Raw genomic sequence first — 20,692 nt, 5'->3', positions numbered from 1 at the left:
GTATACCTGCTAAGCACGTCAGACCTTAGGCTCCACAAAGGCCAGAAGGCCACTCTCTGACATACTCCCTGCTTGGTTACAATCTCAGGCTAACCCCAGAACCCAGTGACAGGAACACCCTAGGCCCAGTAGTATGGCTAAATCCATTTATTTCCCAAGTAAAAAGCAAAATAAAGAGGAGCTGCATCAGCAGGGTGCCACAACCCCATCTCCGCCTCCTGTCTTTTGTCCTATACTACCAATAAATAAGTTTCCCAGCCCCAAGTGATAATTAGAACCACCTCCCCACTTGCCAGCTCCAACCTCCACTATGATACAGGGGGTGTCCCTACCCCAGAATATACAAAATGGTACAGAGGTACAATATGTACACCAGGGGAGGGGAAGCCCCCCCCAGCAGCCTCTATCCTGCTTAGTGTACAGTTACCCCAATTGTCATAAGGCCTGAGAGAATAGTACCCACTTTCCCTGTCCCAAAGTGCCTCTAAAAAGATGGAAGCCCTCCTAAGTGGGATGCTTTCCAGAGACAGTTATCCCAACTGCCTGGGGACCATGGAAATGTTGCCCATCCCCACTGCCCTAAAGTGCCTCTAAGAAGATGGGAGTTGGTCTAGGGATGTGCTGGGCCCTGGGTTCCATCCCCAGCACTACCACACAGAAAGGTAGATAGTGATGGGTGTGTATATCGATTTGGTAGAATGGCTACTTAGCACTGCTAGATACCAGGCACAGTGCTGAGGCAGGAGAATCACAAGGTCAATGTGTAATGAGTTCAGGGTTAGCTTGGGATACTGTCTAAAGAAAATAATAATAAAGAAAAAAAGGAGGGTGGAAAGAAATGAGAGATGGTAAAATAAAGGAGCCCTGCTGAAGGCCAGATTGCACCTGCCAGACTATGCTGTACCTGGCCATGAAAATGCTGCCAAATTGTTCTGTCCCAGTGTCTAGAGTAAGGACTGAGGCCTTCAATTCAAGACAACTTCGTCAGGAAGCCATCAGCTACCCAATCTGTTCAGTCACCAAGTCCAGTGTTCTTTCTCTAACAGGAGTTTAGAAAGTAAAACCACCCTGGCCAAAGGGCACAGACTGTCCCCATTTGTATCCCACAGTAATATAGGAAGTCTGATCATCTGAGTCTTTTTTTTTTTCTCAGACAGGGTCTCAGTGTAGCTTACTGTGGCCTCAAACTTACTAGCTAGATGAGGGTGGTTGATTCTCCTGCCTCCACTTCCCAAGTGCTTGAATTCCAAGCATCACCAGTTTCAAGAGTGTTGGGGACAGAACCCATGGCTATGTGCGTGGCAGACAAGCACTCTACCAACTGAGCTACTTCCTCAGCCCCTGGAGGGGGTGGATATGACCTTATTATTATAAGGATAAGGGTGACTGAGAGGGTGGGTTGGGGCAGAACCTTTGGCTGCCCGTGGTGAGTCTTTGGCTGCCAGTCTTTTAGACAACCATGATTTTCACTTCGTCATTCTCATCAGCACGGTAGAAAAAGGGGATGCAAGGGTTGCTGCCCAGGCCTGGACGCTCCTGGGGATTCTGGATCTCACGCAGCAGCTGCATGATCTGCTGTGCAGTATGGTTCTCAGGGGGAGCAGGCGCCCCAGCATCTCCTTGTGTAGTCTCTACACTGTCAGCCAGGCTCACCTCCCTAAGGTCTTTAGAGAAAGGGGAGAGGGGTGTCAGGGTTCTGCATGCAAAGGTGGTTCTTCCCTTTGTGCCTGCCCAAGCCAAGGGCTCCTATACTCACCACCCTGCTGCTCAGCAGCAGCAGCTCCAAATTCCTGGGAGCCCGTGGGCACTGTGGTGGGCACATCAGCAGGGTTCTGAGAGACTGCCAGAAATTTGCTCTGCCAATCATTGCGCTCGTTCACAAGCCTCAACACCAGCTCCTGTAACTCTAGCAGCTTTACCTGAAGGTAAAAGCACTCAATAAATTGAGTGTCCCAGCCCAGCCTAGATGGGGCCTAGACCACAGAAGTGTGGGCTTACCTTCATCTCCTCCTTGTCCTGGGCTAGCCTGTTAATGTATTCCTCCTTCTCCAAGTGCCGAGCCTTTAGCACTGCCCTCTGGTTTTGGTAGAGAGCAATGTACTCTCCTGTGGGGATGGCAGGCAGGTGGACAACACTCAGTCACCGAGGCTCACCCAGTCTGCCCCATGTGTAGCCCCAACTGCCTTAGGCTGGGCTCTGCCTCACCAATGGTGTCCGTCTCTCCAGAAAGCTGGATGCAGCAATGTTCAAGTTCCTCTACCCTCTCCTTGAGCTCTACTTTCTCCTGCATGACCTCCAAGAAGCGACTCTGGAGCCAAGATAGAGGTCTCAGAGACTCAGGAGCCCTGGCTGGCCCCATCCTCCCAGCCCCCAAAGACACACTCACCTGCAGCTTCTCCATGGCTACATGTAGGGCCTGGTTGCTCTCCTCAGACACAGAGTCACTCACACTCCTGGGAACCACTGCCTCCTTTTCGAGCTTACTTTGGACTGGAGCTGCCAGGTGAGCCAAGCTCCGGCAACGTGCCTTTTGCTCTTTCAACTGCATGCGTAGTTGGGCCTGCGTCTCCTCAGCACTGGCTATAGCTGTGTTAAAGAACGCCACCTGCACAAAAGAAGGAGTTGTGCTTCTTAGGAAGATGCTCAGGAAAGAGGCGGCAGGGAGGTAGAGTGGGAGCACCTATTCCCAGATGGGAGAGTGTCTGACCACAGGCTCCCAGGCACAACGTGGTAATCAAAAGAAATGAGAGGACAGGAAACTTAGGGACCATAGAGGCAGGGAAGAAAAGGGGCAGGGCACAGGCCAACTCACCATGGCCTCTTTACTGTCTAGGTCTTCTGGGATAGTCAGACTAGGCCGAGGAGCCTCCTCCTCCTCCTCCACATCTCCTGGGAATAGACAGTAGGTTGCCTCTTCTAACAATCCCAGCAAGTAGACAGTGGGCTAAGGGAAGACACCTCAGGACCCCACCTCTGTGCCCCCACTGTATACCCTGGAGCCAGCCACTGACTAGAAAATGCCCAAGCATTCTGAAAGCTTCTCCAAAGATGTCCGCTCAGTTCTGTTAAGAGTCTGGGTCTCCCTCTCCTGTATGGTCTTACCTTCCCCAGGGAGAGCCAAGAGGCTCAGCTGGGCCTGGAGCTGCTGGTTCTCCTGGCTGGTGGCTTCCAGGCGCTCCTAAGGGGCAAGGAAAGAGTGAGAAGGTACAGAGGTGGCCAGGTTCTCCCACTGGGGCCCAGCCTCAGTGACTGCCTTACCTGGGTCTTTTGCAACTCCTGGCGGGCAATTTCAGCGGCCATCTTGCCCTGTACCTCCTCATGCTGCAACTGGTCCATGAGCTGTGTCTGCAGTAGAAGCTGCTTGTGCAGTGCCTCCTTCTCGGAGGTAAGCTGCTCATAGGCAGCCAAGTGCTGTTGGTAGGCGGCAGCGTACTGCTGCAGGTGGGACAGACACTGGTCTCGCTGCTCCTGCAGACCCTGTGCTTCTTGGCTCTTCAGCTCCACCTGCAGGAAGGCTAGGCCTGAGGACTGGCAGGGGCTGGCTTCCACATCTGGGCCCAAGCCTGGGCGCCCAGTCACCTTTTCCGCCACTTTAGGCCTCCCTCACATATGGAAAAGCAGATGGAATCAACACATATTGTTCTGCACAAACCACTAGTGCCCACTAGTTTATGCACATATTCTTACTTAACTTCCAACACTTCTATGAGGAAACTCATCTTTTAAGTTTAGTAAACAGGTTTGGTGATGGGAAGCGTTTGAACAAATGGATGTGAATCCAGCCTTGTATAACCTTCAACTATGAAGAATCAGCTCTTAGGAGCTGGAGAGATGGCTCAGAGGTTAAGAGCACCGACTGCTCTTCCAGAGGACCCAAGTTCAAGTCAAAGCAACCACATAGTGGATCACAGTCATCTATAATGGGATTTGGTGCCTTCTTCTGGTGTGCAAGCATGCATGGAAGGAACGTTGTATATATAATAAATAAATAAATATTTTAGAAAGAAAATTAAAAAAAAAAAAAGAGTCAGCTCTGGCCTTGGCCCAGGTTCTATAATCTATAACAGAACAGTCATAGGCTGATTTGCAAGCCTGTCCACAGGCTGCAGCTAATCTGTGATGGGCCTTGCACCCCCACCCCTACTCCCACCCCCACATCCAGTGGCTGGCACCACATGTGGTAGGCCTTACTGTCTCTTTTAGCTCTCCCAGCCTCTCCTGCAGCTCGCCCAACTTCTTGGCCAGCTCTTTCTTGACGTGCTGCTCTGACTGCAGCGCACTGGTAATCTCCATGTTCTCATTGGTCTGGACAGAAAGCAGCTGTCATAAGGACCCAATGTGGCTAGGGTGCCCAGACCTGTATGAGTACCTCCTCCCCCAGAGCAGGGAAGGCTGCTGGATCATTCCCACAGGCCTCACGGGAGGTGGACAGCACCCCATCCCCAGCTCATCACCAGAAGGGGTGAGTGTGTTCCCTGAGTAGGGAGGGCCTGCAAGCTCCGCACCAGCCTGACAAAGCCGTTCTGCAGCTCAGCCAACTGCTCCTTTAGCTCGCGGTTCTGTGACAGCGCTCTGCTGATGGTGGTGCGGTCACTCTGCATGCTCTCCAGGATCTGCTTGCGCTCCTCCGCCTGCTCACTCCAGCGCTCTGCAGCCCGCTCCAGCTCCAGCAGCCGCTCCTCCTGCTCCCGGTTCAGGAGGCTCAGGCTCTCATTGTCCTGTACCTGGGCCCTCAGTTGTCCCGTCAGCTTCTCCAGTTCGTTCTGCAGCTGCTCAACCTCTCCCTGCAGCCGCTCTTCCACCTCGGAGGGCCCAGCTGGAGGCTGTGGGGGTGGTGGCTCCTCTGAGAAAGGAAGCAGGCACAGTCACTTGACTTCTCAGACAGGCTCCATTGTGAGCTGGAGTCAGGCTCCTGCCCCAAGCCCTGGCTTCTTTTCTGTCAGGGTCTCAGACCGGGCAAGCATTTCAAGCCACTCTAGTACAGTTCTGTGATGCTCAGCCACCTGCCGGAGTAGCAGTGGCATGCCACCCTGCTTTGCACAGAAGGACACATGTTCAGAGGGATGACAAACTTGCCATCTCCTTGCAGAGCCCGCTTGTCCTCTGCTACAATGCCCGTGTACCCACCTGCCTCCCCAGGGCAACGGAAGCCACCTTTATGGCCTTGGGCCCACTTCTGCTCTCAGGTCACCCTCGCCCCACTCACCCGTCTGACTCCTGAGTTCCGCCAAGCTGGCCTCCAGCTCCTGTACCTGACTTTCTCTGTGTTCCTTCTCTTCCTTCAGTGTGTGCACCTGCCCAAAGGCACAGGGAAAAAGCTGGAGATCCCGGGCACCATCCACTCCCAGTCCCACCTCTGCAAAATCGAGGCCCTTAGCCCGTCAGCTGCGCTCCACTGCTGCTCAGGAAGAGCTGAGATCCAGGGACAGGCCTCACCTGCTCTGCCATCTGCTGCACCCTCTGCTGCCACATGGCACTCTCTCCTTTCAGGGTCTCTGCATACTGGTCTCTCTCCATCTGGAGCTGTTTCAGCGACTCCATCAGCTGTATCAGTCAACACACAAGTTACCAAGGGCTGCCCTGGTTCTCATGGCCACCTGGGATTGTCCCCTCCTCTCCCCTCACAAATCCTCACCTGGCCTACGTGGGTCTCTAGCTGAGCCCGCTCCTCCATGACATGTTGTAGCTGCTGGTTACTATCGGAGGCCTCAGACTGGCTAGAGAACTGTAGAAGGAAAACGAGGGGTTCCACTGCAGTGCTCCCCACAAGAGTGTGAGCTAGGACTAATGAACAACTCAGGGTCATTGCCATATGAGAAAAGTGTCTGGAAGCGGTAAGCAGCCTCCTGCATAGATTTCATTTAAATGAAACAGAATGGTGGCTTTTCAGCTGGGCATGGTGGCTCATGCCTGCAACCTCAGCAGTTGGAAGGCTAAGGTAAGCAGACTACCATGAGTTCAAAGTCACCTTGGCTACTGTCTCTGACTCAACAACATGAATAAATAAAGAAACAAAAACAATCTTTTTTCAAGCAATACATCTCAAAAAATAAAAATTTAACAGCCATACCAGTGACCAGTTAAGATTATGACTCCACAGGTATGGTCAGAGCTCCACTGCTGAACATTTAGCAAAGAATTCTATAGCAGGCTAGGAGAAGGCTTCAAACTGTCCAGTGCTTGGCTACAGGTCGCTTACAAGGATGCTGAGACTGTGTGCCTGGGGCTTAGGGGTGTGGGCTGCACCTATCACCTGTTGCAGCAGCAGCTCCGACATTTCCAGCTTCTTCTGCAGCTCCTCCACCCCCAACTGTGCAGCTGTTTTTTCCGCCACCAAGATTCTAAGTTTCTCTTCCAGTTCTGAGTTCTGCTGCCTCAGATCTTCGTTATTTTTGCTATGGCCAAAGAGGCAGTGCAGAAAGGAAGGAACCAAAAAAAGAAAGGACCACATTTTTGAGTAACGTATGAGCCTTGCCACTAAGCCACAGCATCAAGACACAAGTAACAGGCCACACCTTGAGTTGGGAGCATGGCTAGGACAAGAGCACAGCTTACACAAGCCCAAACCCGTCTCCTCTGACCCTCCATTCCCTGCAAAAGGCTGCAGAAGGCCCAACCTCCTTCCCATTCTTACTTGTTCTTATACAACTCCAGCTTGAGGGCATCTCGCTCTTTGGTTAGGTCCTTGTTGTACTGCAGATAAAGAAAGCTGAGTCTGGATCTGGCAGGCTGAAGAGACAGCTGACACAACACCAATGGACCCAGTGATATTCCACAGTGACATTTCCTCCCTCTAGTCACACTTAACATTATCACAAGGCATTTCTAGGCCTGTGGTCTCATTTATGTTTCTGTGTGTTTGTTTGTTTGGTTGGTTTTTTTAAGATAGGGTTTCTCTGTGTAGCCTTGGCTGTCCTGGAACTCATTCCGCAGACCAGGCTGGCTTCAAACTCAGAGATCCCACTGTATCTGCCTTCAGAGTGCTGGGATTAAAGGTGTGCGCCACCATACCCAGCTTTGTTTTGTTTTTAAGATTGGGTCACACTATGTTTTCCTAGCTCGCTTCTAACTCCTGTGTTTAGATGATCTTCCTGACTTGGCCTCCCCAATAGCTGGGACCAAAGGTCCAGTTATAGCCTTCAGGGTTGGTTTATTTTTTAATTTTTCTTTAACTTTTATTTATTTTACATGTATTGGTGTTTTGCCTACATATATGTCTATGCTCCACAAGCATGAATTACAGGCAGTTATAAACCACCATGTGGGTACTGGGTATTAAACCTGGATCATCTGGAAGAGCAGCCTGTGCTCTTATCTGCTAAACCATCTCTCTAGTCTTGTTTTTTATTTTATTTTATTTTATTTTTTTAATGCATTGGTGTTTGACCTTCATGTCTTTGTGAGGGAGTTGGATTCACTGAAACTTGTTGAGTTACATACATTTATGAACTGCTGTGTGGGTGCTGGGAATTGAAACCAGGACCTCTGGAAGAGCAGTCAATACTCTTAACCACTGAGCCATCTCTATGCCCCTACCCCATTTTTGTTTTTAATTAACAACAATAATTTTTTTACAAGGCTAGGGATCAAACTCAAGTCCTTGTACAGGCCAGTCAATTACTCTACCACTGACCAATAACACCTTGGCTCTCTTTTATTTTTTCTTCTGAAGCAGGGTCTAAGCAACCAGGCAAGATTAAAATTTACACTATAGCCCAAGGTGGCCTTGAACCCTCCTGCCTCAGCCTCCTGGTGCCCAGCATTCATTCTGGTTGGTTTTATGAGAAGAGTTTCAAGCAGATGGGGCTGGCCTGTCTCTTTCAAGTGCTGGAATTACAGGCATGTGCCACTCCATCTGGCTCACTCTTTTTTCTAAAAAATTATTTATAATTTTTTTTGAGGCAGGGTCTTTCTATATAGCCCTGGCCTGGTTGTCCTATAACTCAGTATGTAGACCAGACTGGCCTCAACTTGCAGATATCAACCTGCCTCTGCCTCCATAGTACTGGGATTAAAGATATTCACCACCATGCCTCCCTGGTAACACCTTTTTTGGGGCAGAGGTGGGAGTTTCAAGACAGGGTTTCTCTGTGTAGCCTTGGCTATCCTGTAGCTCTCTCTGTAGATCAGGCTGGCCTCAAACTCAGAGATCCACCTGCCCCTGTCTACCAAATGCTGGGATTAAAGGCCACTTCCCAGCTAACTCTTTTGGTTTTTTCTGTTTTCTTTTGTTTTGTTTTTTTCTAGTTTTTTTTTTTTTTTTAAATAAGAACTCCTGAACCAGGCAGTGGTGGGACAACACTTTACATGCCATCACTCAGGAAGCAGAGGTATCTCTGTGAGTTCCAGGCCATCCAGGGCAACACAGAGACCCTGTCTCAAAAAACAAAAAGCAAAAACAAAACAATAACCAAAAAAGAAAAACCTGGTTTGGTTCTCAGCACCAACATGACAGACCCAGTGCCAGGAGATCCAAGAGCCTTCTGCCTTCTACAGGCACCAGCTATGCGTGTAGTGCATATGCAAGCAATACACAAACACACACACACACACACACACACACACACACACACACTAAAAGTAAATAAGCCTTAAAAATAGAAATAAACTGGGCAGTGGAGGCTCACACCTTTAATCCCAGCATTTGGGAGGCAGAGACAGGTGGATCTCTGAGTTCAAGGCCAGCCTGGCCTACAGAGCCAGTTCCAAAACAAGCTCCAAAGCTAAAGAGAAACCCTGACTTGAAAAACTAGATAGATGGATAGATAGATAAGAGAACTCTTGTACCAGGTGGTGGTGGTTTGCACCTCTAATCCTAGCACTTGGGAGGCAGAGGCAGGCAGATCCTTGAGGCCAACCTGGTCTACAGAGTTCCAGGACAGGTAGGGTTACACAGAGAAACCCTGTCCTGAAAAAACAAAATAACAAAAACAAACAAACAAAAAAGAATTTCATAAGATGAAGTAGGCAGAGGAAAAAGGCTGTATTGGCTTAAGACTGATTTTAGCATATAGAGGCCAAGGCATTCACAACAGACTACGATTGGCCAGAACTCTCAGACACTATTGGTGTTAATTTGTTCACTGAACACTTCACCAGACACCACTGCTAATCCACCAATCTCACACCCATCAAGAACAGTTGCTGTCATCCCCACAGGGCAAAAACACAGTATACAAAAGTGTTGGCCTGAAGTCACTTAGCAGGGGTGGGACTTGAGCACTTTGGGGTGTCTAAATCTCTAGGCACTTTCTCCCTGGGGGCTGTAGATAAGAGGAGGAAAATTAACTTCTGTTTGGATCTTGTGCTCTCCTCTGAACTGACGGTCTATTCACACACTCCAAAACTCAGAGGGGACAGAAGCAAAATGATTCCCACCTGAGCTCACTGGCACAGTCCCCAGTTACACAGCTGTGGACTCATCCCCAGTTTACTTCTTCCAACCACACAACAAAAGCAGCAACAAACAGTCCATGCTGGGTTGTCAGCAGCAAGACACTGGACCGTGCAGAAGAGCACTTTAGGCTTACTGTCCACCAGGAAGCTGCTGATGGCCAGAGGGGTTGTCTTACCCTGTCTGCTTGTTTCTGTTGCGTTGACACAGTAGACAAGGTCCGCTCTAGCTCTCCCACACGCTGTCGGGAAGACTGGAGACGGCTGGCGAGATCCTCTGACTCTCCTGAAATAAGAGTGGTCTAGATGGAGCCCTAGGGACCCTCCCTCAGGGCTGCCAAGGCATCAGCATAAGGCTGAAGGGTGCCCTGATCCTACCTGCTTTCTGCCTGGCTGCTTGCTGCGTGTGGGCCAGGGCGGTCTGTAATTCTGCCTTCTCAGACACCAGGATGCCTATGGTCTGAATGTGAACCTTTGGGAGAAAAGTCCAAAAGTGCTGAAAGAAAAGAGAGACATGCTCTCTGGGGGACATAGGGACACCATGCAGGCCACTCACCTGCAGTTGTTCCCTGAGAGCTCCCTGCTCCTTTGCCAACTTCTGCTGATAATCCTTCTTCTCCTATGGGCATGGGAAGTGCAGCTCTTAGCAGGGATGCAGAATCCCAGCAGGGACGAGCCCCCAGAAAACCATCAGTGGCCCAGGACAGGTCCACCATGAAGCCAGGTTATCATGCAGGAGGACACCCTGTGGGGTGAGTCTTCTCCAAGAGGGAAGCAAGCAAGATCAAGGCCTGCAGCTCTAAGGCCTTCCCCCAACCCCATCAGCCAAGAAAAGAGCAAACGCAGAAACCACAGTACTTTTTCCAGTTGATCCAGAGTATCTTGGTTCTGTTGTTTCTGTGGGAAGAGTCAAAGGAAGGTGACTGGGGCTGGTCTCTTTTATGCCATCCCAGACCAAGACAGAGCAGGGGGATGGATTTGAAAAAGGAGCTCAGAATCCCAGAGGCTCATGAACCAACAAACTACTCAAGTTCCCAAGGAAACTACAGTTTGTGTCTTGGATGCCTCTCAATTACAACTATGCCACAGAGGTCTGAATCTGGGTCTAAGTTAAAGAACAGTAACTCTAGAAACAAGTTTGAGAAAGAAGACTACCCTCTGCCAACTTGGAACAATGTGCAGAGTTAAGAACTGACTGTATCTTGTACAGCCAAGAGAGGAACGGGAGAGTACTTTGTTCTGACAGTTCAGTAAGTCTTCTTTTTTTCCCCAAGACAGTTTCTCTGTAGTTTTGGAGCCTGTCCTGGAACTCGCTCTTGTAGACCAGGCTGGCTTTGAACCCACAGAGATCTGCCTGCCTCTTCCTCCCAAGTGCTGGGATTAAAGGAGTATGCCACCACCACCCGGCTCAGTAAATCTTTAAATTTTTTTTTTTGGGGGGGGTGTTTTGAGACAGGGTTTCAAGTTTGTAATAGCCTTAGCTGTCCTGGAACTCACTCTAATAGAGAAGGCTGGCCTTGAACTCACAGAGATCCACCTGCCTCTTCCTCCCGAGTGCTGGGGATTAAAGGCGTGCACCACCACCACCACCCAGCTAAGTCTTTAAATTCTTGCCACTTAAGAGTGGCAAGAGGGCTCTGACACTCTCCAACTCTGCCTCAACAGGAAACTCAAACCCAGGGAGTACTGTGGCCAAAATCAAAAAGAAAATTAGGACCTAAGCCAGGGCAAGACATGGAGCTCCTGAAAACCAACTGGGTTTGTGTTCTCTTCCACTGGAGGCACCAAGCTCAGGACAAGTGTGATGAGGACTCACTCTGGGAGTCTAGAGTACAGAAAGAGGTGGGAGCAGCAAGAAGAACCATGCTGCATGCTCTATGCTCTTGCTGCCTCCAGCTGAGACTGAGGCCCCCAGGTCTCCCGTTACCCTTTGGCCCCAGGGGCTCCCAGTCTCTCTCTTCAGAGCCCCAAGGGGAAACTGAAGCCCAGGACTGGCAGAAGGAATCAGGGACCCCACTGGACTCTTACCAATTCCTCTATCGTGCTACTGAGTTGTTTGTTTGTTACATAGCTGGAGTCCAGGGCTCCGGCTAGCTCTTGGTACCGGCTCTGAGGCGCATGCAGAGAGGAGGAGTTGGAGGAGGGAGGGGGGAAAGGTAGAGAGAGCATCATTAGGGTTGGGGGTGGTGGGCTGTCTCGGCTGGCAGTGGGCACTCAGGTCCCACTGTACAAGGAGATAGGTGGTTGGCTTAAAGGGTCTGAGCCATGTTCCACGGCTACTCACCTCCAGTTCCTTCATGTTGGAAGACACGAGGCCCTCCCCATTGATGTAGGATGTAGTCTAGGAGAGACAACATCTCACATGGAGATGCTCTGTCACCCTCAATGTCTAATCCCTCCAGCCTCCTTACTTTCCCCTCAACTAGCAGAATCTGCTCTCCTGCCGACCTTGGACCTCTCTTCTCACACCCCTCATGGTTCTCATCCCACCACGGCTCAGCCCCTGCCCTCAACAGCTGTCATCTTGCACTTTCTACACCAGGATAAAATCACATCACCCGTCAGGGTCCAAATCTGTCTTCTGAGTCTGCCAGGATCCTCTCATGAGTCAGTCTCCTGAGAATCCCTGCTTCAGCTTCTACCATGCTTTTCTTTCCCCTCTACCTTCTCTCTGGACCCCAATCCTGCGGTACCTCAGACACAAGCCCATTGAGCTGTTGAGAAAGTTGTCGCAGACTCTCAGTTGATGAGAAAGTCCTAAGGAAGGAGACAGAAGGTCAGGGGTGCAGGTGGCTTGATAGGAACCCGACTCGTGGACAGAGGCCTGCCCTGACTCCCTCAGTAAAGAACGCTTACTTGGTCTCCTCCATGAGGTTAGAACAATTGCCAGCGTCGTGGCTCTGTATGGGTAGAAACAAATCAGGTCACTACTCAGTTTCTGCTTATCATCAGGGACGAGGTAGGCCAAGCTCATCAACACCCATCTCCCCAAGCCTCCCCACATCAGGCTCCAGGAGCAGCACCTGGACCAAGCTACCAGAAGAGAGAAGAGAATTCGGAGAAGGTAAAGTCCTTTGGCAAGCAGACAGGAGCGCAGCAAGCAAAAGGGAAAAAGCACAAACCTGAGGTGATGCCATGCTAGTGAGGTCAGCATCAGGGGAAGGGACAACACCAAGAAACATAGTGTCATCATCAGCAGTTGGCGGTGCAGGAGCAGCACAGTCTGTGGGGGCCTGTCATAGAACAGAGCAGGGGCATTAGACGACCACAAGGAGCCTCGCTGCCATGGACATGAGGTGATGGGGCAAGCAGGGTAGGAGAGCAGCAGTCACAAGACAGTCGCACATGCTGGGAGCTACTGGGGACAGACATGGCCTGCCCAGGCCTCAGGCCACTGAGGAGCATTTTGAAGACCAAAGCTCAAAGCAAAGGCTGCAGGGTCTCCTTCCTGAACACCCGAGGACCTTGTTCCCTCTGGAGCTCTGTGACCTGTGGAAGCCACAGCAGGAAGTGCCCAAGTCCAGGAGCCAGAGAGCCAGCCTGTACCAACTGTGACCCTGACTACGGTCTGCTCCTGGGATGGACTAGTCACCATGGTCAACATAACCATTCACCCCTCTCATCTTGCTTTCCTGCCTTCCCTTCTCCCGAACTACGCACTGGCTATGTTTGTTAATTAAAGCAGAGACCAATGGTTGCCTTTTGGCTTGCAGCATCCTGGAGATCAGGTGACCTTCCTAGGAACAGCAGCCAGGGATTCAGAATGTGGCAGTTTGTGGAAACCTCCTTACTTCCCCTGTGGGAACCATCTGCTTTACCAGCTATACCCAGTCACTCCTCAGGCTTAGACCTCACTCTTACACACACACACACACACACACACACACACACACACACACACATTTTTGAGACAGGGTTTTACTATCCAGTTCTGAATGTCCTAGAACTTAACTCTGTAGACCAGGCTGCAGGCTGGCCTCGAACTCACTGAGTATGTGCCACCACCATGCCCAGTGGTTTAGGACTTACTTTAGAATATGTCTCTGGCTGGGTGGTGGTAACACACACCTTTAATCCTAGCACTGGGGGTGGGGGGCAGAGGCAGGTGGATTTCTGAGTTCAAGGGCAGCCAGGGCTACACAGAGAAATCCTGTCTTGAAAAACAAAGACAAAACAAAATGTCTCTGGTTTAGAGGTCTTCTAATGTCCAATAAGCTAGACGGGCAGAGAATAGGAAGCCAAAGGGTGAGAGTCAGGGAGCCCATGCCTGCCCAGCAAGGCTGGTCTGGGAGGCAATGGCCATGCCTTTGTTCAAAGACGGGCTGCCTGCTTTCTGAGCCTTGAGTCTCAGCCTCCTGAACGCTGACCTCCACTGAGCAATCGAGAACCTTGAAGAACAAGGGTGAGCCTCGCTCTGCAGGGTTACTGTGGCCAAGTCCCTGGAATCCCATGTGACTATCAGCTTGGAATTACCATACATGTTGCCTTGACAGCTCTACAGTTGAATATAACCAGTAAGAGCAGGGACACAGGCAGTCAGGGAGTGTGCCACTAAGTGACAGAACCCTCCTAGGCTCTGGGTCCCTTGGGGCATCTCAGGAATGGATAAGACACCACACACGGCTAATGAGCACCAAATAACTCCCCAATTTTAAGTCTTACGGCTAAACATGGAGTTTTTAAAACATCCCAGCCAATTAGAAACTATGTTTTTGTTTTCGTTTTTTCGAGACAGGGTTTCTCTGTGTCTCCTTGGTTGTCCTGGAACTCACTCTGTAGACCAGGCTGGCCTTGAACTCACAGAGATCCAGGGATTAAAGGCACCACCACGCCAGAAAGACTTCTATAACTTCCTGTATCTTCTCTGCTCAGAAGACACCATTCTCCTTCATTCCTGGTTTGGAAAATCCGTTACTGATTCAAGAAAGTTTTCAGAAACACCAGGAAAAGGGGGCTGGGTACTCAGATTAATTTTTCCAGTGAGGAAACTGAGGCCCAGGCTCTCAGTGTGACTGACTCCTGAGCACAGCAAATGAACTGAGAGATGGAGCACAGCCCCTGAGCACACCACAACATCTGGCCAGGAGCAGCGCTAGTGGCTGAAAAAGTCCATCCAACACTCAGCTCTAAAAGGATGTGGCCTTGGCTCAGGCCACTCCTTCAGTTGGACAAAAGCCTGTTCCTTTTGTTTGGCAAGTGTTAACTGAAACAAGGACTAAAGTCACGCCCAGGAGGCCATCTCCAAGCCCTGCGCACACAGGTTCTGTGCCACCCAGACTCCCTGTGTCTCTGAAAGGTGCCTGCCTGTGAGCTCCCTGCTCCTCTGCTCCTCAACTCTCCATGTGGATGAACAGGAACCATCTTTCATCATCAGATAGCCGCGAATGCCCCTTCTCCAGCCTCGAGTCCACTGGGAAGCATCTGTTACTACACAGCATTGCATCTGGCTCAGGTAATCTGGTATTTGTGTGAGACAGGGTCTCACTATGTAGCCCAGGCTATCTTGGGACTTATCATCCACGTGTCTCAGTCTCCCGAGCACTGGGCTTTATGGGCATGTGCCAGTACACCTGGGTGTTTGTCTACTTTTGTCACTGTTTACCAGAGCCTTTCCTATCAAGGGCTCACTGATTTTTCAAAGACACAGCGGGCAGAGTCTCCTGGTCATTTATTTGTTAGTTAACTTTACCTCTGACAGTTTCTTTCTCCCCCACACCCACGAGGCAGGGTTTCCTGTGTAGCCCTGGCTGTCCTGGAGCTCACTCACTGGGATTAATGGTGTGTGCCACCACTGCCCAGTTAGTTTCTTAGAAAAAAAGTCTTAATTCCAGAAACTATAATGCAAATTCACTTTCTCATAACCTTATTTTCCTAAGTTTCAAAGCAAGATGAATCATAAAAAAGAATTGCGCATTTCCATGGTCTGGTCTTTTGGAGACAGATGCCCAGAGGGCAAGCCCAAAAGGTGTTTTGTTTCCACCTGTCCCCGTCTAACAGCACCATGCTGGGCCTTCAGAAGCCCACAACTCACACCTCATCTGAAAGTTATCTCTTCAGTCAGCTCTAACTTTCAAGGTGGGTCTCAACTCCTTCTCCAGGATGAGAAATGATATGGAGAAAGAAAAAAGAATCCCAATCAAGCAAGCAGTTGACGAAGCAGACATGGGGGCTAAGGGTTAACTGAGGCAACATAAAATAAGCCAGTGGCAGAGGTTCCCCAAAGCAGGGAAGCCTCTGGAGCATGCATGGCTGGGAGAGCAAGCCAGAGGGAGTCTCGACACTGCCTCACCTTCCTCTTGTCTAATGGGGGGAGTGAGACCCCATTGGAACGGTTAAGGTCGGACACCAACACCTTCAGAATGTCCTGAATCTATAGCAGGCGAGAAGGAAAAACAAGGGCAGGGGGAGAAAGGCAAGAAAGTCAGGGCGGGAAGAAGAGAACCGGTCAAGGAAATGGAACACTCAAAGAGCAGAGATTAGCACCCAGGGCCTGCACCATCTGTCCAAACCACCACTTCCTGCTTCGTAAGCTGCAGCCCTCAGAGTAAATAAGAGTCCCCCAAGAGATGCAATCAACTCGCTTGACCACTGCAGCAACTCAACATTGAGACCCTTTCTACAGACCCAGGATTGCAGGAACAATCTGAAAAGCCCCAGAACCCATGTCCACCTTCAAAACCAGACTCTCAGCTAAGACTTCTCTTATACTGCTATCATCCAGCTGAAAAGCAAGTCTGTAAGACACCAAGTGAGTCCACCATCATCTTGTCAGATAAACTGTGTGGTGACTTTCCTGAAGAAACCCAGCAAGCTCATGACAAAGACGGACTTAAAACTTAGATCTTCTCTTACTGTTGCTTCCTCTTAGGAAAGCCTGAGAACAAATGATGTTCCCTCTGGCATGGTTTCTACCCACAAACCAAGAAAATCAAGCAGCACCTAATGCTGAATCACTATTTACTCCAAGCAGGCTCTCTATTTGGGGAATTAACATAAAAAACAACAGCAACTAAGTTCATTTAAATTTTATAAATATACATTAAACAATATTGCTGCTATTTTATAGATATGTAAGAAGAAGCTCAAAATGTTCATACAACTTGCCCTAAATCTTATCATATTTCTAGCAGATGGAGAGATAGGATTCAGACCCAGATTTTACTTTATTTTTCTGTGCTGAGATAAAACCCAGGGTCTCTTTCCAAGTGAGGCTTAATTCATTACCATTGAACTAGGCTCCTAGTCCTCAAAGCCAGAAATTTTAACCATCACTGACACTTCCACCTGAACCACAGCCCTCTCCACCCCATCCCCAGGACTCTGCAACCCAGACTCACATCCTCTGGTGACTGACAATCACTGGCGGTGGTTTTCTCAGGGCTACTGCCATTTTTAATCTTTTTTTTCTTCTTTGCTCCTGCAGGAACACCAGGGCTGTTCTTCTGCTGATATTCTCTCAACTGTGAAAAAGAGAACAACTACTCATGAAAGCCGTTTGTCCCATACTCACAGCCTCCACTCCAGCTGGAATTCCAGTTTATTAAGCAGTTCTTGTGTGGTGTTTCTGTATGCATTGTTTGTTTGAGACAGGGTCTTATGTATCCCAGGGTGAACTCCAACCCACTATGTAGATATGGAAGACTCAACCTCTAAAAGCTCTAGAATTACAGATATGTGCCACCATACCTTGTTTATACAGTAATGGAGAGCAAACCTAGGGCTTTGGGCAAGCAAGGCAAGTACTTTCCCAGCTGAACTTCATGCCCAGCTCCCTCCCATGCATTTTTATTTTTATTTTATTTTTTTTTAATTTGTTTATTTATTATGTATACAATATTCTGTCTGTGTGTATGGCCAGAAGAGGGCATTACGGATGGTTGTGAGCCACCATGTGGTTGCTGGGAATTGAACTCAGGACCTTTGGAAGAGCAGGCGATGCTCCTAACCTCTGAGCCATCTCTCCAGCCCTCCCATGCATTTTTAATAAAAATACTCTTAAATACATAAGTCTTATATAATAGTACCACAATTCTACAAGATATCATAATGACGTTTTAATGGCCGAAGAAATGGCTAAGAAGGCAGTAATTGGGTTAGGAATGTAGCTCAGTGGAAAATACTTGCCTAGCATTCAAGAGGCCCTGAGTTCCATCCCCAGCAACACACACGCATGTGTGTGCACACACACACACAGACACAGAAGCAGACACAGAATTTAAACTCAATCTTCTGATTCCCAGCTCTGGGGTTTGCAGCTCCCAAGGGAAAATCTAGAGGTAGCAATCAGAGAGTAAACATTCAGCAGGTAAGAACTAGCTGGGTGTGTTCTCCCCTATCTGTAATCCCAACTCTTGGAAGGGACAGGCAAGAGAAATGAGACTTTGAAGCCAGCCTTGGCTACACAGCAATACCCAGTCTCAGAATAAGACAACAAACAAACAAATGAACCAGCAGACAAAAACTACACACTGAACCTTAAAACCCCTTCCTTTTTTCAAAACATTTTATCTTGCTGAGCATGGTGGTACACACCCTTAATCCTAGCACTCAAAGGAGAGGCAGACGGAGTGATGAGTTAAACTAGCCTGGTCTACACAGCAAGTACAGGCCGGTGAAGGATACAAAGCAGGACCTTGTCTTTATTCTTACTTATTTTTAAATTTATTTTATGTGCATGAATATTTTGCCCACATGTGTGTATATATGTGCACTGGGTGTAGTGACGCACACAGAAGTCAGAAGTTGGTGTCAGAACCCTTGAACTGGAGTCTCAGATTACTGTCAATCATCGTGGGTGCTGGAAGTGAAATCCAAAAATTCCATCTTCAAAATATGTACGTGCGTGCATGTCTGTGTGTGTGTGTCATGCACATGTATGTCTGTATACTGGGAGAGGGTCCCTGGGTATATCATGGTGCACACAAGAGTGTCAGAGGACAGTCTCTTCCACTTTGAGACAGGTCTCTTGTCAGCAAACACAGCAGGCTAGGTAGCCCTTCTGTTCCTACGAGTTCAGTCTCTACCTTCCATCTAGCCAGAAAACACCTGGGCTTACAGATTCATGCTGCCATTTCTGGTTTTATGTGGGTTCTAAGAAATCCAAATTCAAGTTCTTCTGCTTGTGTGGCAATACTTTACCCAATGAACCATCTTATTCTCAAAAGCCAAAGTACTGTCAATAAAACCTCAAGTCAATGGCTTTTTCTTTCTCTTTTCTTTCTTTTTTTGTCTTTGTGTGTGTGTGTGTGTGTGTGTGTGTGCACGTGCGTATGGTAGTACTGGAAGCTGAACTTGGAGCGATATGCATGAGACACCAGTACTTTACTACTGAGCATATATAGTTTCCATTTAAAAAAAAAAAAGAGATTGCTGGGCATAGTAGCCCACAACTTTCATCCCAGCACTAGGGAGGCAGTGGCAGGTGTGGATCTCTGTGAGTTTGAGGTTAGCCTGGTCTACACAGTGAGTTCCAGTACAGTCAGGAGTACATAGACACTTCTCAAAAACAAAAAAATTAATTAATCTAATTTAATAAAAAAGATTATTTTTATTTTATGAGTTTTTGCTTACATATCTATCTGTACATAGTGTACATGCGGTAACCTAGGTGGCCAGAAGAGGGCGTCATACAGAATCTCTGGAACTGGAGTTACAGATGGATGCTAGCTGACATGTGGGTGATAGGAGTTAAACCTAGGTCCTCTCCAAGAGCCAACAAGTGCTTTACCTGCTGAGCCATCTCGCCAGCCCCAACCATTTTTTTTGTAAAGATGGAATATTACATATACCATGCTGGCCTCAAACTCCATATAAAGACAAAAATAACCTTGAAGTTCTGATCCTTCTGCCTCTACCCCAGTCTTGGGATACAGGCTTGCATTGTCTTGCCCAGTTCAGGCAGTGTTGGGACCCACCCAGAACTCATACGTGTTAGGCAAATACTCTTGCCAACTAACCGGCCCTTGCATACACTAAACAAACACCCTAACAACTTAGCTACATGCCAACCCCACTGGGGCCCTTTACCAACACGGCAGTACTTCCTAAAACTTTTACAACCTAACACGGGGGAAGAACTCACGAAGGCTCGCCTTCGTGAACACGAGAACGGAGAAGCCCAACCTAAGCATCATTTCAGAGAGAAGGTTTTACTGCAGAGGGAAGATTCTGACAAATCTATGAAAACGCCATGCCTGACTTTTATGTTAGTGTCTCAAAAGGCTCATGGGAAAGGGATGCTTCTGAGAGATGCCTCATGTTTACCCTGTAGTGCTCACCACCTAGTCTGAGAAGCCGACTGGAAGCTGTTCAGTTTCCCAAAAAACTGATCCACAGTAAACATGCATTTTGCAAATGTCCAGAGACATTTCAGTGTCTTAGCGAGTGGAACACTAAAAAATCCCAACCCAACCCACACCCGTTCTTCCATGTCAGCCAGAGACACTGACAGTGTCCTGTGCTCACAGTAATGGCTAAGTTAAAGGGCTGTGGGCGCCCGAATCGTCTCCGTACTCGAGCTTCCTCCCTTCCAGGTGGAAATAGGTGCTCCCCCAGAAACAGGAAAAGGGCTGACGACTTTAGGTGAGCAGGAGGGACGCTCCAAGACCGGCCTCCGGATAGTAATGACAGTTTCGAGGGGGCCTGTGACGTAACTACATTCCACTCCACACTACCAACGCCCGCCTCGCCGCTCCGGGGAGCTGCGGGGGATAAGAGTACAGGGCCAGGAGCGAGGTCCCTGGAGACAGGGGCCCAGGGAGCTCTGGTTCGGAGCTGGGGGCCGAAAGACCCTGAAGTCACTGGCCAAAGTCAGCCAGGGGCGACCGGGCGGACGGGCGAGCGGGCGGGGGGCTGGGTTGTTGAGGGGGCGGGGCTGGCTGAGAAGACTTTACTGGGGAGCCCAGGGCGCTGAGGGGTTCTTCCCGTGTGTCTCGGGAAAGGCTCGGACTCTGGTCATGGTCCGGCCGTCGGAGGAGCTCGGGTGGGGTCAAGGGGCCGCGACCCGAAGCGCTTTACCTTTTTCTTGGCCGCAGCCAATTTGCTCTGCCTGGTTTCTTCCGACATCCCGGGGTGGGGAGGGGGGAAGCGGGGGGGCCACATCACCACGATCCCGACAGCCACTGCGGAACTGCTTCCGGCAGCTACAGCGCTCTGAGTGGCAGAGAAGGCGGGTGCCAGGCGCCACCAGGCCTCTGGGAAACGCAGCGTGGCCTACCCTCTCCAAGCCCATTGGTTGACGAGAACGATGAATGACGGGGAGGCGTGGCCGCACTGCCGCGAGGCGGGAGCAACCGGTGGA

At 49.5% G+C, this 20,692-nt stretch overlaps 1 protein-coding gene across 6 annotated transcripts; it reads right to left on the bottom strand.

The window, feature by feature from the left end:
• Nucleotides 1–132: 132 nt before the first annotated feature.
• Golga2 (golgin A2) lies at nucleotides 133–20,544 on the bottom strand. Of its 6 annotated transcripts, XM_075985810.1 has the most exons (27): nucleotides 20,410–20,535; nucleotides 16,731–16,853; nucleotides 15,683–15,763; nucleotides 12,516–12,626; nucleotides 12,250–12,293; nucleotides 12,087–12,150; nucleotides 11,678–11,734; nucleotides 11,422–11,502; nucleotides 10,252–10,290; nucleotides 9,950–10,012; nucleotides 9,772–9,865; nucleotides 9,573–9,679; nucleotides 6,635–6,693; nucleotides 6,254–6,395; nucleotides 5,636–5,725; nucleotides 5,437–5,544; nucleotides 5,207–5,294; nucleotides 4,506–4,843; nucleotides 4,192–4,305; nucleotides 3,259–3,504; nucleotides 3,103–3,178; nucleotides 2,813–2,889; nucleotides 2,387–2,605; nucleotides 2,206–2,308; nucleotides 1,999–2,105; nucleotides 1,757–1,919; nucleotides 133–1,664 (listed from the first exon to the last, which is right to left on the bottom strand). In XM_075985810.1, the coding sequence occupies exons 1-27, from the start codon at nucleotides 20,491–20,493 to the stop codon at nucleotides 1,450–1,452; spliced, it is 3,093 nt and encodes a 1,030-aa protein (XP_075841925.1). In that variant the 5' UTR covers nucleotides 20,494–20,535; the 3' UTR covers nucleotides 133–1,449. The 6 variants fall into 6 exon arrangements, with proteins under 6 accessions (XP_075841925.1, XP_075841928.1, XP_075841927.1 ...); XM_075985813.1 differs by lacking the exon at nucleotides 11,422–11,502 and having other exon boundaries at nucleotides 20,410–20,544; XM_075985812.1 differs by lacking the exon at nucleotides 12,516–12,626.
• Between the last annotated feature and the right edge of the window lie 148 nt (nucleotides 20,545–20,692).

This window comes from Microtus pennsylvanicus, chromosome 9 (genome assembly GCF_037038515.1).
Source record: "Microtus pennsylvanicus isolate mMicPen1 chromosome 9, mMicPen1.hap1, whole genome shotgun sequence".
NCBI lineage: Eukaryota > Metazoa > Chordata > Mammalia > Rodentia > Cricetidae > Microtus > Microtus pennsylvanicus.
The sequence above is the reverse complement of the archived record's forward strand: the minus strand, read 5'-3'. Positions and strand labels throughout refer to the sequence as shown.